The following is a 16,831-nucleotide window of genomic DNA, read 5'->3' as shown; positions in this document are numbered from 1 at the left end:
TATGCATAAAAGCTGCCAATGGCTCCCCCAGCTTTCACATTATGCAATTGGCTGTGTATTGTGTCATTCGGACTTTCAGGAAGTGCTCACTTATTTAAATCAGAAAAATAAACGGAATCATCACACTTTTGCCATATTAAATTATTTTCTTCTATATGCATTAAATACAGAAGGAAATACTTGTTTACTTCTTTTTTTCCAACATTGGGAAAGCTAATACAGCTGGGTTCAGTGTGATAAACAGTATTTGTGCATGCAACACAGGTAAACACAATTTCAGAATATCTGTGTTTACTCCAGTGACATATTAAAGCCAGACCTACTGGCTTGCCAATGCTTGTTTTCTAGCTGCATCAATTCTATATTTGAAAATCCCTTTACTTTCATGCATTTGCTGATCTTCATGAAAGTGGCCACAGGAGAAGGTGCTGCTCGATATATGCCAGAGCCCCAAAGTTTCTACTGTTGTAGTTTTTCCTCACTATTGTGACTTTTGTGAATACTGTACAGGGGTTATCTATCATATGCAGTCAGTACTTTTTTCTTTGATATTGATTTAATGATTTCATGGTGACCTTGCATATTGGATGGGGAATATCCAGAACAACGCATGCATTACGTCGCATGCGTTTACGTCGCAAGCATCACAATGCAAGCAACGCTATGACGCAGATCATTACGCCGAGTACCATTACATGCATGCGCATTTAAAACGCATACGGTTTTAAATCGCATGTGGTATAATGGGCGCGGGGCAGGCTACATGGATGAGCACCGGGAAAGAGGCTGAGGACCACTGGGACAACACGAGGAGAGAGAAGTAAGGGGATTGTACTTAGAGGGTAGTGTTTAGGGTGTAGGGCAGTGTCTGGGGATTGTGCTTAGAGTGTAGTGTTTAGGGTTTAGGGCAGTGTTTGGTGGTCGTAGTGTAGAGCAGTGTGTTAGGCTTTAGGGTTTAGGGTAGTGTCAAGAAGTCTTACTGTAGGGTAGTGTATTAGAGTTTAGGGCTTATGGTTTAGGGAAGTGTAGGGTGCTGTTTTAGGGTCGGGGTCATAGTGTAAGGTAGTAATTAAGGATTTAGGAGTTAGGGCTTAGGGCTTAGGGTTTGGGGAAGTGTATTGTTTTGTACTGTATGATAGTGTTGTGAAGTGTGTGTTATGTAGGGTAGTGTACTAGTTCGGGGTTATTTCAGGGAAACAATCGCGATGTTAAAGCATGTGGGGTGTTTGTGTGCGTTGTAAATGTCTTTTGCATGCATTTCAATGGGGAAGCGAAGTATTGGTTTGCGTTGTGAAAGGTTGCATTGGGAATGTGCATGCGATGTGAAGACAGCGATGTTAAGGTATTCGATGTAAACGTTTGCGATGTAGTATCATACATCCATATTGAAGCATACTCTCTGCCTGCCTCTTGGCCCTTTTGTCATCTACTCTATCTATAAATTCTGCTTAACTTGTACGTTGCAGTGAGGTCATCAATGTCGTTGTCAATGATGTCATTTATGTAGTCTTCAGTGATGTAATTTGAGAGGTCATCTGCAGTGCATCTGTGTTGCTGTTAAATGACGAAGTAGCAATATGTTAACGATGGTGTCAAATGCTCGTCCAGATAGAGGAGACAAGCACTGCTAGACATTTCTGTGCAAAATACATGTCTCTTAGTCTTCCACGTATTCTGGAAATGTCTATGCATTTTGGGCATTTACTACATATTTTCTATCTACACCTCAATGTACAGACCCACAGAAGGTGTGCAGAAGCAACTGAGGTAGTTTTGCCAATAATTAAGATGCTCATTTATTGCAATACTAGTTCAGATGAGATATGTGATGAGCTACGCATGGGCACCTGCACAGAGAATCTTTGCAGGGAAATCACCATTCAGTGCTTAATTTGTTAAAAAAAGAAGTGCCAGGGCCCTCGTCAGGAGGCCACTGCAGTTTGCACCACCCGTTCCCCCTGCCAGCTCTGCCTATTACAGTACTTACTCTACAGCTAACCATCACACTGCTACAAGCCTGACAATTCAGACTGTTCCAGGCCCCCAAAGCTTTAAGAATGGCTTGGGTGGCAGGTATTAGTTGTTTTTAATGTATATTGAATTAACAAACAACTGTTTTACGCTCATCTTTAAATCACACAAACAGCACCACCGTGTGGCAGCTGTCATAAGTGCTGGTGCCAGGCAATTAAGTGCCGGTGCTGAGCAAGAAAACCACCGGCTCAAGTTAGGCATTGCAACCATTCCTTTTTACTCAGTAATTCCTTATGGCCTTTCTTCTATTTACTACGCTGAATGTGACAAGCAGGTGCCTGATTTCGAGACAAGGCATGCAATGGACGACCAGTTAAAAGAGGTTGAAAGGAGATGTTTGTGGGTAGAAGGAATATATTGCCATTAGGCCAAACAAAGAGAATGCCAGAAGACATTTCAGTGAGGAGAGACCTTAATACTAGTTGCTTTCTAAACGCTCAGTAATGTTGGAAATAAACACATACAGCAACCATTGTTTAATTAAGGTTCTTCTGTTATTTTTTACATTCCATTTTAAACATCAACATACATCCTAACTACTATTTCCACAAGTTTCTTTCGTTTGCACAGTAAATGTCACCATTTTCCTGCAGAAATTGGATATCTTTGGATTGCAACATTTCATCCCCAAAATTTGGAATTCTAGTGATATTTGGTAAATATCTCTGCAGATAATCTAGAGCAAGCAAACATAAGGCAAGTGCTTGAATGAGATCACTTGTACGGCTCATTATGCTGCCTCAGGTCAGGCGATAATCAGCATTTCCAGTGCTTCATAAGCTTCCATAACCTTTCCTGGCAGATTTCTTGAAGAACAGCTTTTTTTTAATAACCCACAGTAATCAAAATGTTTATTAGTCAACATCTGTGCAACTCATGTTTGAAAAGTTAGATTAAGGGGCCAATTACAAGGTCAGGCAGACTTGGGTCCACCCGACAACGTCTCGGAACTGGGACTGACCGACCTCCTGATTTGGATGCGACCAAACACTGTTCGATCTCATTCCGATAGTTCCCCATGGGAACATGTATTACAGCCCTAAACCAGCCGTAGTGCATACTCCCATAAGGAAATGGGCAGTGTTGTTAATCCCTGCACCCCATTTTACTATGTGCACATAGGGCGGTGAAGATGCCTGGGATTCTTTGAGCTGTTGACATGCAAATGAAATCCGCAGAGGTTTTTTTTCAAAAGAATCTTGAATATGCTGCTTGCATGTAAGTGTGGTGAATAGGGTGTAAGGTAGCAATAGTAAGGCTGAGGTATCTTCGGCTTTCCTGAAGAGGATTTGTTTGTGAATTGGATCCTGGTTAGCTCATGCCAGATTTGTTTGCACCTTCTGCTTCCATCAAAGCAGTTATATATTAATGTTTCGCAAAGCTTCGAAGTGATGACACCTTGCCTTTGATCTCCACACAATTTCTAAATTCATGGTGAGGAAGGCTAAGGATAATCAGACCCAATGTAAATCCCTAATTGTTGCATGCTATAAATCATAACAGCACAACTCCTCAAATGGCAACATTGTTTTCACTATTTTCATCAAATCTTATCACATCAGCCTTAACCACCCCAAAAACCAATATCTGTTTCCATAAACCCCATTTCAAAGACCTCAACTAAAACAAAGTACATACTGGATTCTGGTGTCCTGACAATTGCGCTGTCGATGTAGCCAGGTTCAATGGTCACTGCAGAAACTTCAAAGAGATAAGTTGTATATGGTCTAAGATGATCCACCACATATGTAATGGGTTCATCCCAAGCAGAGATAATCCTGTTTGAGCTTGTTGTGCTTGATGAAGACGTAGAGGGTGACGTTGTCGTAGACTGCCCACGAGTAGATGTAGGACTGGTTGTACTCCACAAGAAAGATTCCCCCTTTTCCTGGCAAAAAATAAAACAAAGACAAGATGTTACTGCATCCATGTTTAAGATGTGGCTAAAGCATTTCTACACATTTTTTGTTGTCTGTCAACCACATTTAGTGGACTGTGCATATGTTTACTCAATATACAGAATTAGACTCTGCAACACCAATCATGGTCAGCAAGGCAGAAATTCATCTGCAGGCGCTTGTTGTGTAGCATAAGGAGTTGGGCAAATTGGTTTGGGCTACATTTTCTTTAGGGGGTTATAAGTGCACTGTTAATTAGTATATATATTTTTAACAATCTAGGTAAGTGAATAATTTATGATTTTCTGTCCAGAGAGAATGGTACTTTAAGAAGCACTGGCTCAAGCATTTCTAGCATGAGGTCATTTCTCACGTTCATGCAGTATGCCTAGCCACCAGTCTCGGAGCGCTTCCAGATGGACACACGTGAGGGATTTTAATAATTTAAATATGAAGAATGAAGAAGAAAGGTGTACAATTAGAATATACTTCTTAAAGGCATGATAAGTAAGTGATATATGTATGTATATGGTATTTCTATAGCGTGGCCATAGGCAAAAGGTAGAGGAGCAAAACCCACTCCTTTGCCCGATGGCTTGAAGGATTCACAATGTAGGAATGGTGCTGAGCAGCTTCTTGACGTCTTTCTAAATAGAACAAAAATTGTGCAAACCCCATTTTATATCAGCTACTAACAACCACTGATCAGAAACTTAAAAGAGCTGTAAAGGAAGAAGACCATTTTTCTAAAAAGCCAACTGTGAAAGCAAACTTTGCAGATACTCACAGAAAATACTCATAACCTAAAGGCAAAGCAAATTGTCTGCTCGTATGTCTAACCTGCATTGTAAAAACTAACAGGAAAGAGTCTTTATACCAATCAAATTGGTAAATTCCAGACGTTGTGTGATAATTACATTGATGGTCAATAATACTTATTTGGGAACAAGCACTTGCACAATCAATCAACAGGGCTTTTTTATTATTGAAAGAAAACATACAACATGATAGTGATGAGAATGTTGTGGTGGTGCAGGGGATGTTGTGGTGGTGATGAGGATGTTTTAGCGGTGAGGATAGTGGCATCACGTTGTGGTGAGAGTGGGGTTGGTAGCAATAGTGGTGGTAGAGAGATTGGTGATTGTTGCGACTGTAACTCTGGTGCTGATGGTAGCAATAATGGCAGTAACGGTGACAGCAGTATTGATGGTGTTAGTGATGTGGCAGCAGTGACAGATGTCATGATTGTGGATCTAGAGATAGTACAGATGATGCTGATAGTGGCAGTAGTGTTAATCGTTGTGGTGACATTGGTGATGGTAATGGAGGTTGTAACAGTGGTGAAAGTAATGGCCACTGAGGAAGTGTTGATAGTAATGCCGGGAAACAGTGGCTTTAGTAACTGTAATAGTGCTAATGATGGGGGTGGTAATTGTGGTGCTAATGGCATTAATGGTGTGGTAATAGTAATCATGGTAGTGGCAATGGTGGTGGTGTTTGTGATGGTAACATGATAATAATACTTGGTTCAGATATTTTTGCAGGAAACATAATTGTGTGCTCAATATGGCATGATGCTCCCTGGCAGACTGTGTGTGTGTCTTTTTATTTTTAGATAATGACTTTCCGGTGACATTTCCTAATATACCGCCCTGAAAGGAGACAAACCTAAGATATTTTTAGAAATGATATGGACTCTGCAAATAGGGATGCAAATAGGGTTATGGTGCAGCTGATGAGGATATCGACTAGGACATAATTAGTGAATGTACAGTCTATATTTTTCAGTCTAAAAATAATATATGTGTTTCTTGAAAGACATACAAACTAACATTCACACCAACATTCACACCAAAACCCAGAGTAATGTTTTTTATCAGGGTCAATAAGTAACTTGCCCTCCACTGGACCACTAAGAATGAGTTTATATGTGTGCTGCGGAATGCAGCACACATAGAAAGAGGAAAACATTAGGAGATAATAACAGTGTTTCTTCTCTTTGAGGCTAGAATCCTACACCTCCCTTGGGAGGTGTAGGATTTGGACTCATTCCCAGCGTTACAAAATGTTGTAAATCTGGAAATGTGTCAGGTTCCTTGGATGTTGCGTGGGAACACCCACAGCAACAACCATGGAATGCCCCTTTCACGCAAAGTAATGCATGAAAGGGCCCGTATTTACCAGGCCATGAAATCACGCAGGGTGACTTTACATGGCCTTATAATAAATGAGCAAGCCCATTGTCCCGCCTGTGCATTAAAAATAAGTGACATACCGGCAGCGCAGTGGGCTTATAAATGAGGCCCATAATAAGTTCCAAAGAGGATGGTAGCACATATTTTATGGCATGGCTATTGTGATTTACAGTGCCCTCCGAGTAATGTTGCACGTAATGGAATGTGTGGCAAAAACCAATGCACATGAAGTCAAACAAGTTATTTGATGGTAAATATTTCCGCAGTTACTAATGAAACTTACATTACATTCTGGTACCCGCAATCCCAAAATATCTTCGGTCTTTAGAGTGGCATCTTTAGCCACTAATCCACTCCTTGCATGCTTCACACTGATCTTAAAACTGGTTATCTTGCCATTGGGCTGGCGAGGAAGAAACCAAGTCATGTTGACTGCAGATGAACTGATTGCCTCCACTGTCAGGTTCACTACTTTTCCTGGAGCTTTAAAGGAGAAGAGTGAGAAGAATCAGCAATAAATGAGTCAAAGCATATTAATGAGACGAAACAGATGCCTTATCTTTGCCTTTTTTTCATTTCTTTAAAATAATTGTATTCATAGAACCATTTACAGGTAATGCAAAAACAAGTATTATTATTTTATTTTATTATTATTTTATGTACAATTCATCAACAATTTAATTCAAAAATATGGTTTGCGCATGTGTGTGCTGCGCAAAATAAACAGCACACATACGTAGCCATTTGAAACACAAATGAAAAACAGTGAAAATTAATTAGAAATCAATAAAAAATCTAGCAGAGGTTCTTGACAGATTTTATGCCAGAAAACATTCTATCTTCACTCATAAGCAAAATGCTGAAAAAAGATCATGTCAAACAGGGCCAAAATTGGAGGAACTGGAAAATCATTCTTTATGCACAAATGTACACATTGTTGGGGTCCCGGAAGGACTCGAGGGACATCAAATGCACCAGTGGGCGAGCACTTTCATCAAAACATATGGTCTCTCCAAATACTCTGGAGACCTTACACTCACAAAAGCCCATGGAGTACCAGCACATCAGGCCTCAAATCAGAAGTATCCTCACACAACACTGGGTGAAGGAGCAACTATTATTTAATGCTATCAAGCAGAGACAGTTCATTACACCAGAAGTCCCTCTCTGTCATACATTCTCTGACATGTCAATGGAGGAAAGAATTTGTGAAGCTGATTCACCTTTTTAAAGCATAGGGTCTCATGCAATGATCACGCAGCAGTCAAAACTGAAGGTGCTTGTAAAAGGGTGGTTTCATGTGTTCTGTGACATATCTGACGGTCAGGAACTATTACAGCAAATATCGAATAAGCCTTAGCTAAATATTGCATAATCAGAAATTGGACTCCTTGCTATTGTGACAATCTAGGGCCAAGGATTGGAATCATAAAATGTTTTCCTGTATTTTCTAGGCACTGAACATTGGCTTTAAGGGCTGAGGCCTTGTCTATTATGTCTTAAGACCCAAGAGTCATTATTGAAATGGTGAACATTATTAAACAGTGTATGACCAGAGTTTGGATGTTTTGTCATTTTCAGGGCGAGCATTTATTCACTTCAAATATTTTTCAGTTTTTTCTATGCACTCACTCACTGTTTTCTTTTAGGGTTGGGTCCTTGCTTTTCCTGGCTTTGACGTCCTGTCAGGCTGGGTGGGGGTAGGGCAATCGATCAAGGCACAAGTTCAGGGTGCCAGTTCTTTGGGGGAGGGGGAGCATGTCAGGTGTGAGTGTGATGGCACACCACTCACCACAGCTTTGGGGAGGGGGTGAAGTAGTAAGCAATGGAGGGGTAGGAAGATGGTGGAGGGCGGGGGTGAAAAGTTTGATAAAAAGGATCCAAATATTCCAAATATTCATTTAATTTGTTTATACACAAAGTATGACAGAGTAAAATAGTAATCTTGTTTGAAGGGAGGGTCAACCATTGAGATGATTTATTCCTTAGTTTAGGGCAAGATAGAGATGGAGCTGAAGGTGGGGCTCAAGTCTCTATCTGTTTGAAAGGCATTTATATGGTTGGTGTAACCCTGATCGGTAGGTCTGGGAGGGGGGGATCATTAAAACAATTTTTTTTCCGAAAAGCTAATCAAGATTATTATATCAACTTGTATAACACACCGAAGGTGAACTCCTTTCAATGTAAATGGCCTTAAATAATTGTAAGAAACTATGGGCGATAGAAAGCTGGATTTTAGCTGAAAACCTAGCAGCGATTTTTGTTCAGGAGACCCATATCCCGGTTAGAAAGCTGTCAGCAGTTTCGATGTTTAAAAATTGGCCAACATATAGAGGGTTTTCTTCCTCCCAAGCAGCCCACCGGGGTACTGCTACCTTTTTGGCAAAAGGGCTGGGTGTTGAAATTGTAAACAGTGCCAAAGATTAAGGGGGTTGCTGGTGCTGGGTGAGCTGCTTGGTGTGGTCAAGGCTTCTAACATTTGTACGCTTTTACGCACCAGTCGAAGATAACAGTACACCAAACAAGGATTTGTTTCAGTCATTATTACAAAACCCTGGTGAAATGATAATTGGGCAGATAATAATGTGCTGCAGAACCCAAAGGTGGACTCTGTGAAGTCAAAAAGACAGGCAAAAACGAAATCTCTGAAAGTCATTAGGAACTTTCAGGAGATACTTGGTTTAGCAGACCCTTGGAGGGCGGCCTGTCCTACAAAAATGATATACACTTGCTTTTCAGGGAGATGTCATGGCTCTTCACGCATATATTTATTTTTAATATACAAAGCTTTGAATTTTAAAACACAAAGCACCATTCCTAATGGGTTTTCAGATCACACAATGATTATTCTTGAGATAGTGGTCGGTAAATACCCAATGCGTTTTAGAGCTGGGTTTTTAAAATGTAATATCTGCAGGTGGAAGGGTGGGTGCAAATTTGCAAAGAGGAGATAAGTAATTTTTATGATTAGTGATAAGACCACTTCACCAGGTTTTGTATGGGATGCCCTGAAGGCATTTATTAGAAGGAGAGTGATAAGCAAGGATGCAGAAAACAGCTTAAAAGCTAAAAAACAAAAGCACATTTTAGAACATAAGGTACAGCAGAGCTATGATAGATTTTTGAAGAATTCATCCAGGGCTAATAAAAAAGTATTCAACACTGCCATGAGCAAAGCATATTATGTAAAATGCGCCGCTCTAAGTCTGGCCCATTTCCAAAAAGTATATTAGGAAAGCAACATTACTGGAAAATTCTTAGCTTGGCAGGCACGTGAACGATCGGCCAATAATAGGGTAAATGCATTGAAATACCCAGTCTCAGGAATCAAGGAGTAAGGAATCAGAGAAGGTGGGAGAAATCGTGTTAGAACATTATAAACAGATATATACACAAACTCAGTCATTTGACGTAGACTCCCTGGGCAGGTTTTTAGAGAACTGCAACATTCCAACATTAACTACAGAAGAAGGAATTGTTATGTCTTGATCCTTCTCTAAAGAGAAACTGATGGAGGTTAATAGGAATCTCCCAAATTGCAAACCTGTGAGCCAGATGGATTCCCAGTGGAATTTTTCATTTTCTTCTCAGATGTTTTAGCTGATTATATTTTATTACTCACTAATATAATGCTACAAGGGGGTCCTATACCACCTTTATTTTTTGAAAGGGAATGTAGTAAGCTTTTTAAAGAAAAGTAAGGATGCTGAGGCTCCAAACTCATACCACCCTATTATATTACTAAATACTGATTATAAAATTATCACAAAGTTACTTGCCAATAGATCTAACTCAATAGCCTTTGGATGAATTTGCATAGATCAGAATGGCTTTAAAGCTGGAGGGCAGTTAGGGACAAATACCCACTATTTACTAAAGCCTTGGACTATTTTGCAGTTAATGAAATAAGAGCTTTTGTGCTTCTGCTAGGTGTGGGAAAAGCTTTTGGTCTCGTAGTCTGGAAAACCTTATTTAATAATCAGACCAGATTTGGTATCACATCCCAGATCATGGAGCTTATAAATAAGATGTACTGTGAAGCAGGAGCCAGTATTACCAAAGAAGCGGAGCAAATAAAGGTTTTGCGTGGAACTCCGGGGAATATTAGCAAGGGCTATTTTTATCGCCCTATCAGCAAGTTGTCACTAACAGCAGTTAGCAACAGCTTTTAGGCGATAGCGACCGGTTTGGCGACCGCTTTGCATGTCAGCGATAGTTATCACTAATGACATGCAAAGTGGACGTACGCAAACTGTTAGCAACTGAAAGCAGTCGCTAACACAGCTATCGCCTATTAGCAACGCAGGCTTAGCAATAAAAAAAATTGCGCTTAGCGCGATTATCGCTAGAATCTAACGCCTGCTAATAGGATGACTTACCTGTGTATTCAATGGGAGGTGGATTGTCAGGTTAAGCCTCTATTGGCGTTAATGCATGAATATCGCTGGTTTTCCAGAGATATTCACGCATTTTGCCGCTATCGCTGGATATTTTAGCACAATGAAGAAAAACTTTGCTAATAGCATGTTTTCTCCGCTAACATATCCAGCGATAGGCAGCGATAAAAAAAACGCGCTAAGCACGTTTTGCGATAAATATTGCAATTCCTTGCTAATATGCCCCTCCATTTTATTTGCCTTGTTCATTGAGCCATTAGCTAGAGCAATCCGAGGAAATAACAGTATTTGCCTCCCTCTCCTACAGATAGATAAATTATATGCCAATGATATTACGTTAATTTTGGATAGTAGGAAGGAGACCAAACAAAAGACCATAGACATTTTTGTCCAATATTAGAAGCTGGGAGGGTATAAAATTAACAAGAAGAAGACAGAAATAATATTGTGTGGATTTATTCATGATGTTTTACATTCGGACATAGTCTCACGTGTTAATTCACATCCGGATCGTCAACGATCGAAGATTTGTATGCCCTTGACTTTGCTCCTCTCACAAGGTCTCCCGTTGACCATTCTAGGGAGAAACTCCCTAATTAAAACATTGGTCCTTCCATTATTCAACTTTCTGTTTTCAGTTGTTCCATGTGTTTAACTGACCCTTTTTGAAAATCTGTAGAGTCCATGCTCTCATCTTTAATTTGGAAAAAAAAACAGCCGGGGTAGCACCAGGCACTTTATAGGTGCTGTGGAGGATGGATGGTTGGTGCTTCCCTATCTTAAGGAACACTATTTTGCCTATTTTGCACAACATGTTAAGGTTTAATTCAAAACGTCACATGGGACTTTTTTTAGAGAAATTTTGTGCAGCTGATTTTTAAAGAAAATCATATTTTGGATGTACTAAAGTCTGTTAAGTCACCTAAAAGAGCTTGCTATAACAGCTTAAAGCAGTTTTTCCGAAGCAGATGGATCTCTATAGGAGATATACTTTCCCCATATTAAAGCGGCGAAACCCCTGGACGTATTAGATATCGAACCTTGGTTGATGTTTGCACCCAAAATTGGGAAAAAGCAGGATATAGGAAAATCTCAGATTTTCTTTTGCGGATAGATGACTAAGTACAGTGAAATTCCAAAAGGATATACAAGATGACTTTCTGCTTATGGGTTCTTTTAGGAACTTCAATAACATTTTCTCTAACTTAGACCTAGGTCAGATTTTCAGCAGCAGTATAGGTGGTTTTTGCAATAATTGAAGATGGGCTATTGGAAAAGCCAGGGGAGTGGAAAAGAATGTTCACTTCTATCAAAGGCCCCCATGTCACACAAAAAGCCACAAAAAATGGGGCAAATATGAAGGCCTGAAATTGACAAACAAGATGTGGGAGGAAGTCAATAAATGGAATTTTGCACCCACATGCATCAATATCGGCATTTGCGAATTCTTATTTGCGAAAAATAGCGAATCGCAAATAAGAATTCGCAAAAGCCTGTGCATCATTTTTTTCGCAAGTTTTATGCGAATCGGTAAAAATCGCAATTTTTACCGATTCGCATGAAATTTGCGATTTTTCAATTGCGAATTCGCAATTCCCATTCATTCCTATGGGCTAAAAGGCCCATAGGAATCAATGGGAATTGCGAATTCGCAATTGAAAAATCGCAATTCATGAATGCATTTCAAGGGTGGAGAGGGGGGTCCAATAACCCCCCCCCTGCACCCATGAAATGTATTTTTCAGTACAAGTTACATACACACATGTCCTTAGGACATGTGTGTCTGTAAATGCACAGTTTAAAAAAAGCAATTTAAAGCATTTTTGAACAAGTTCGCAAATTACCACGAGGTTCAACCTCGTGGTAATTTGCACTTCCAATTTCGAAAATCGCAATTTAAAAAAAAATTATGCATTGCTTTTAAGGAATCGCAAATTTGCGATTCCTTAAGAGCAATCGCATTTTTGTAATTCGCTAAAAATAGCGAATTGTCCAAAAATGCATGATGCATACTAAAAAGGTATTTAGGAATCGCAAACGGCCGATTTTACCGAATCACACAGTTTGCGATTCCTAAATAGCTTGATGCATGTGCCCATTAGTGTGTTGAAAGGGGCCAATTGGCGAATAATGCTTCCTTTTTACCAAATGGCTCCGATATAGAACCCCATCCTTTTTAACCCCTTAACCACGCAGCAAATTCTCCTGCAGTGCGGGAGAATTAAAGAGTGGGTGGGGCTGCGACAGCCAACGGACGTGCGCAGCACCTGCGAGGGTTAATACAAATTAACTCCAGCCTCTCCGGCCACTGTTTACGATGCGCAGACCGATCGGCCACTAACTGGGTGCATGTAATCAGTCACTGTTCATCCAGTCAGGGATTCTGGGTTGGAATTTTCCAGTATCTTGCGAGAGAATGGCAGGTCAATATGCCTTTGACCATTTGGCTGAAAGTTCTGGCGCATGATCCTTCACTGGGACTATCTGATACATGGGTAAAGCTATTATATATAGCAAGAGTGTTAGCTCGGTCCCTCTTGCTCCAGATAATTGTGAACTCAGCTCTCCACAGTGGGGGACTGGCTACAGAAAATGGGGGAAGTTAGAATTAGCGAACAACTATACACAATGCGAATTGGGAGAATGAAGAAATTCCAAAAACTCTGGGGACAATATTTTTTTAATTGTTTGTCTGAACATTCAGGGTTATATTGAATGTTTTGATTAAACCACTTTGGTACCTTTGACATATTAGCTCTTAAGCTCGTAAGCACTTTATGAAGTTTTCTCTAAGTAATTTTAGGACAACTGTATTTTTTATTTATTGTCTTTTTGCCCTGTTGACAGCTATTGTGATCTTGTATACTCTAAGCAGCTATTAGGCTATATAATATGACATATGTGTTTATGTTCATATGCTTAGTGAATGATGAAAATTACCTGGAATGTATATATATGAAATGGAAGTTTGGATACTAATAAAAATAATAAATAAATAAATAAAAAGAATCCAAGACATTAGCGAACAGCTTTTATGGACTTTGAAGGTTGTGGAGATATGAGGATGCACCATTGTCAGATGGATGGGGTTGGTTCACGTAATGTTTTTGAAACTCACATACTTTGAACTTTTGTCTTACATAAAGGTAAACGTTTACACTAAAGAACATTTGTTGTCCTAATCAGTATACCAATAAACTTTTTTTATCAGATATCTTCTGGACCGGTTCTATCACTGGAAACAAGTCCAAAAATTCCGCACAGGATTCCAGTTCACTGTGATCCCACAAAGTGTGTCAGAGATATGCTATGGCAAATTACCTTCCCAGTTTTTAGGACATTGGAATGAGATTCCTCAACAGGCCCTAACAGACACACACTGGTGCAGGTGTCCAACTTCATTAGCTTTTCTCCCCAGAGAGATGTGCATACATTTTAACATATATCAAAACTTGGCTGACTATGTGTGGCAAGTTTCGTGAATGTAGGCAATAGTGACTCTGTATTCATGATTAAGCTACCCTTACCACAGAAAAAGCCTTTGTTGTTTAGCTGATAACTTTGATGCCTTTTAATGAATCTGCACGTTATGTATGAGTTCATGGGTAAGGCTTTAAGAGGTGAATTACAGTTGTATTTCTAACCATAAGTGGTGAATTTCAGTGGTATTTAGAATTAAAATTATAATCATAAGAACTATTTTAAGGAATGTTCTAAGTTTACCAGTTGTTTTTAAGTTTTCTATGTACTTATCAATGTCAATGCTCTCCATTAACAAATATGCACACTCACATACACCATATTCTTGACTGGCATTCCTTTATAAATTATAATTGTGTCATAGAGCTTTTTACCTGGCCTGTAAACATGAGGTACAAAGGCACCAAACTGCAAATAAACTAAACAACAGTTTTAGAATCAGCCCAATAATCTGTGTTACAGTTCATGCTTAGGAACTGGTATTTCATGCCTTTCAATTCATTTCAATAAGGTAATGAGTTTTAAACATCCTTCTTCATTCAGGGGCCTATAACGATACAGTTGGAAATGGCTCCGACCACTGGTCGGAGCCATTCCGACTGCATCAGAAAGTCCCATTCGTATTCCTTTCCGACTGACCCATTTTGATGGGGTCAGTCAGAAAGGAATCCGAACTGGATTTTTGAATGGCCTCCGAAGGACTCGGAGAGCCCGGCTGCTATTTGGAAATCCTCCATCAATCCCTCGGGCGGGTCTTTCCGGCCGAGGGATTCTAATGGACGATTCTCACAGCCTTTCTGTGCTGGCCTTTCTGACACAGGTGCCTGCCACCGGATGCAGGGAAGAACTGCACCTCTGATCTTTGCAATGAGAGCATGCATTCTGTTCAGTATGCATCCTACAATTGTAAAGAATAGGATTGTGACCGAACAGGGTTCGGTCGCATCCTACTTGCTGGGCTGGAACCGATGACAGGAGGTTGTTTGGTTCCAGATCCCAAGCGATGTCAGACGAACTCTGGTCGGTCTGACATCGTATTTGGGCCCTCTATGTCTCTTTCAATTGGTGAAGCAATATTTTCTACTAATTCACTTTGACATTTCAAGTCATTTTCTGGCACATATATCTTAATTTTAGCAAGGATATCAGTCCTTCAGACCTTTTAACTAATCCTCAGAGATCAATAAGGCGGAAAAGAAATGGAAGTGTTTTTTTAACCAAGTGATGCATGGAAAGCATTGACTTTGAACTGAAGAAAAGTGATGTAAGACCTACATTTGTTTGGAAAAAGCTATTGAAATTCTGCTCTACCTAACCTCAGTTGATAGTTATTAAGCTAGATTCCTCTGATTAGTTTGAGCGTTGGTTCAATTACTTGTTTGTTGGTTTGTCTTCCCATTTGCTGATGAAAAGTCTTTATGTAGATTTTAATTAATTAGCTAGGTGCCACAGTTTATCTGGATAAACTAGTAAGCATTTTTTTCTTCTGTAAATTTCATTCTGTGTCTCATAAAATATTTATTATCTCAGTAAGTAAGGAGATTTATTATTGGTAATTTCATCTGGGCTTCATTGTTTGCCATCTTCACTGATTTGTTATGATCTGGGGGGTTTTTCAGCAGCACAAAGAAGGAATGGATTGCATTTTCATTACTGAAAACCCTCCAGCCAGACTTTCATGTCACAATGTTTTAGCGCTATTGTAGCTACCGCTATGGAATGGGAGGCCAGCTACCCGAAGCAGGTTGGTTCCCCTTGAGCTCTAGGGACTTCTCACTGAAAATTCCCATCACAAATTGGACTTAGTCATTATTTCAGAGAGGCAGGGATATCTGAGCAGGATGAAGCTGAACACCAATCTGACACTGTTGAGCTGGCAGTCAGATACAGATTCCGGTGAGTCTCTCTAAAGGTCTGAAGATTTGGAGGAAACATTTTCAAAAGTTTCCAAATTTTCTTCTGGTGCCCAAAAAACGTCCTCTGACATACACTTCTTTTGTCCCCAGGTCCTCAAAGGAAGTCACTTAGAGACTCTCAGGACGTAGGGCAGAGATCAAGAGTAGCGTCCAATCCAGGTCCAGTTGCCACTGATCAGCTATGCACTTCGGGAAAAAGGCCACCTGCAGCTTGGTGTGTCCATGTAGCTACACAGGAGGTCAGCCAGCTGAGTTTTGGAGTCCACTTCTTTTTCCTGGGTACAAATGGGACCAGGTTCAACCCTTCAGATCTCCTTACCAATCTCAAACAGTAGGTGCAGCTCTTCTTCAGTTCTTTCACAGGACTAAGGAGCATTCTGAGGATGGTGCTTTGGAGTGCCACATTTATGCCTGAAACCATCGAGCACATGGTGGTGGCCCATGGCTCTTCCCTAACAAATGGGGTAAGAGTTTACAATGGCACACCTGCTCTCTTATACAGCAATCCTTGTTTGACCTACTGCAAACAATCCTACAGTGATCATTAGTACCAAAATCCAAGATGGGGAGCTCTTGCCTCTTGTGCCGAGCCTGTGTTTGGCCCAGAGCTGTGGGTAGGGTAATAAGCAGTCCCCATCTCTGTGGTCACTAAAAACTGGTTCTGGGGGTAGTGCACCTCCCACTGGGTTTGGTGCCACCTTGACTATGGGGACAAAATCTGGGCCTTCCAGGTGTCACCTGACATTTACTTGTTATTAGAGGTCAGGTTCCTTTGAAGTTAACTTCCTTGGCCAACCTCAACGGGTTTTATGGTAGGGAATACAACTTTTTCCCCATTCCAACTATTGTCTCTGCTCTGGAAGCACTTTCCACACCTCATTATGGTCAAGTATGTGAATAAAGGCTTCTGT

At 40.3% G+C, this 16,831-nt stretch overlaps 1 protein-coding gene across 1 annotated transcript in view; it reads right to left on the bottom strand.

Annotated features, from left to right (window-relative positions):
- The window catches only part of PTPRQ (protein tyrosine phosphatase receptor type Q), a 1,452,710-nt gene that overhangs the window by 918,474 nt on the left and 517,405 nt on the right, over positions 1 to 16,831 (bottom strand). The window contains exons 23-24 of the mRNA XM_086919596.1: positions 6,411 to 6,610; positions 3,673 to 3,922 (exon numbers count right to left, since the gene is read on the bottom strand). Of these exons, the coding sequence (XP_086775722.1) occupies positions 3,673 to 3,922; positions 6,411 to 6,610 (450 nt within the window). The remainder of the gene's footprint in view (positions 1 to 3,672; positions 3,923 to 6,410; positions 6,611 to 16,831) is intronic.

Source organism: Lissotriton vulgaris, chromosome 1_1 (assembly GCF_964263255.1).
Source record: "Lissotriton vulgaris chromosome 1_1, aLisVul1.2, whole genome shotgun sequence".
Classification (NCBI taxonomy): Eukaryota; Metazoa; Chordata; class Amphibia; order Caudata; family Salamandridae; genus Lissotriton; species Lissotriton vulgaris.
The sequence above is the reverse complement of the archived record's forward strand: the minus strand, read 5'-3'. Positions and strand labels throughout refer to the sequence as shown.